Genomic DNA, 2,486 nt, shown 5'->3' with positions numbered 1-2,486 from the left:
AACAGATAGGTCCTCCATTTTTCTACTGCAAAAACTATTACCCACAATTCCTTTTCATATGTCGAGAGACCCAACTTGCGAGGGGGAAGAGCCTTGCTAAAAAATGTGAAGGGTCTACCATCTTGCATAAGAACTATGCCTATACCATCTTTGCTAGCATCGGTTTCTAACACAAATGGCCTGCTGAAATTTGGTAGAGTGAGGACAGGTGTAGAAACAATTGCTTGTTTCAAACAGTTGAAGGCATCTACTCCTTGGAGTCCATTTAAACTGGTCCTTCCTCAACATCTCAGTTAGTGGTTTACTGATGATACCATACCCTCGAACAAACTTTCTATAATATCCTGTCAGACCCAAAAATCCTCTCAATCCTCTTACAGTCTTAGGTAAAGGCCAATTGACCATAGCCTCCACTTTAAACTTATCAGCAAATACACCTTTCTTAGAAATAATATGGCCTAGATATTTCAGCTTATCTTGCCCAAAAGAACATTTCAAACTCTTGGCATATAGTTGATGTTGTCGCAACAAATCTAGTGTAATACGCAAATGTTCCTTGTGCTCATCCATAGAAGTACTATATATTAGTATGTCATCAAAAAAGACAAGGATGAACTTTCTGAGATGAGGCTTGAAAACATAATTCATTAACGCTTGAAACGAGGCAGGAGGATTCATCAACCCAAATGGCATGACTAAAAACTCACAGTGTTCGTCATGAGTACGAAATGTGCTCTTCGGAATGTTTGGCACATATACCCTTATCTAGTAAAATCCCAATCTGAGATCTAGTTTATAAAAAATACAAGCACCATGTAACTCATCGAGTATCTCATCAATTACGGGAATAGGGAATTTATTTTTGATGGTAAGGTCGTTTACCCGTCTATAGTCGACAACCTCCATGAGTTGTCTTTCTTTTTAACCAATATAACCGGGGAAGCAAAAGGACTGCTTGAAGGTTTGATCCCCACTTTCTAACATTTAAGTTACAATTTTCTCGATTTCTGCTTTCTACACATGAGGGAATCGATAAGGCCTAATATTAACAGGTTCACTACCAGATTTGAGGGGTATGTGGTGGTCCTGGTCTCTCTTAGGCGGAAGAGCATTCGGTTCCTCAAAGACATCATTGTACTCAACTAATACTGATTTAAATAAAGGAGGGGCATTTACTTCCGTATGCACGTCCGAAATGGTATACAGTTGAGCCATCACCCCATATTTACATTTTTGGTATAACCTCTGAAAGGATTTCCCACTAATCAACTGCAACTTGGCCACCTCCTTGTTGCCTTGGAATGTAATCCTTTTGTTGTCCTTGACAAAACTGAGTTGTAACTCATTCAAATCCAACGTCATTAGACTAATACTCTTAAGCCAATGGACCCCGAGAACCATATCGCAGCCACCTAAGGGTAGTAACCTTACTTTAGCTTGAAACTCCTCTCCTTGCATACGCCAATTGAATTTAGGGCAAACCGCACTGCTACATATTTTGCTGCCATCAGCTACGGTGACCATTAATTTTGTTGTAGGCACCACTTCACATCCAATTTGCTTGGCAGTCATGGGATCTTGAAAATTATGGGAGCTCCCTGTATCAATAAGAACGGTGATAGGGTGTTTTTTTACCATGCCTTGAATGATTAAGGTCTGATAACACCGGCTGCCCAATGTAGCTTGTAAGGATATGGCCATGTCGACTCCTTCATCAATGATTTCTTCTAATTTCCCTTCCAATTAAGATTCGATATTGTCGTTACTGTGATCTTCTTATTGTTCTTCCTCAGTAACTAACAAATGGATGCTCATTTTCTTACATCTATGACCAAAGGAGTAACGCTCGTCGCAATAGTAGCAAAGCCCCTTTTCTCTTCTTAATTGCATTTCAGCGGGAGTTATTCTTTTAATGGGTGGAAAATAATATGTGTTAGATTGGAAATTATTATTGGGGTTTGATGTTGTTAAGAAGTTTCTTGGGTTGGTTTTATCTATGGAATTCGCTGGCATTTGAACGGTTTGGTGAAGGTCGAGCTTAATGTCGCTTGCCTTAGATTTTAAGCTTGTACTAGAACTCAAAGATTGCCTTAGATTTTAAGCTTGTACTAGAACTCAAAGAGTAAGACCTTGAATAATTTTTCTTGGCTAATGAATTAAGGGTGGATTCTTGGAGTCTTGCCAAAAGAATAGTATGAGTTAAGGGCGTGAAATTTGAACATTTGCTGATTCCTTATTTCTTCCTTAAGACCGCTCAAGAAGCTTGAGACAAAATATTCCTTAGATAACCCTCTATTCTTAGCTAGTATTAGTGGAATCAACTCTTCAAACTTCTCCTGATATGAAGCCACCGAACCCATTTGTTGCAATTTGTTAAATTTCCCTACTACATTCTCATAACCCTCATCATAAAATCTTCCACATATTGTCTTAATAAAATCATCCCAAGTTATTTCTTTATAAGTTTCACAGAAGGATTGGAACCA

General features: G+C 38.6%; 1 protein-coding gene across 1 annotated transcript; it reads right to left on the bottom strand.

The window, feature by feature from the left end:
• Nucleotides 1-1,014: 1,014 nt before the first annotated feature.
• On the bottom strand, nucleotides 1,015-1,701 carry LOC147492082 (uncharacterized). The gene has a single exon (XM_086567394.1). The coding sequence runs from the start codon at nucleotides 1,699-1,701 to the stop codon at nucleotides 1,015-1,017; it is 687 nt and encodes a 228-aa protein (XP_086423520.1).
• Nucleotides 1,702-2,486: the final 785 nt, after the last annotated feature.

This window comes from Coptis chinensis, chromosome 6 (genome assembly GCF_015680905.1).
Source record: "Coptis chinensis isolate HL-2020 chromosome 6, ASM1568090v1, whole genome shotgun sequence".
Classification (NCBI taxonomy): Eukaryota; Viridiplantae; Streptophyta; class Magnoliopsida; order Ranunculales; family Ranunculaceae; genus Coptis; species Coptis chinensis.
This window is presented reverse-complemented; position numbering and strand designations above follow the sequence as displayed.

What these genes read in the sequence shown, in the direction of transcription:
- LOC147492082 (XM_086567394.1), bottom strand. Translation starts at nt 1,701, where the DNA reads ATGGCCATATCCTTACAAGCTACATTGGGCAGCCGGTGTTATCAGACC.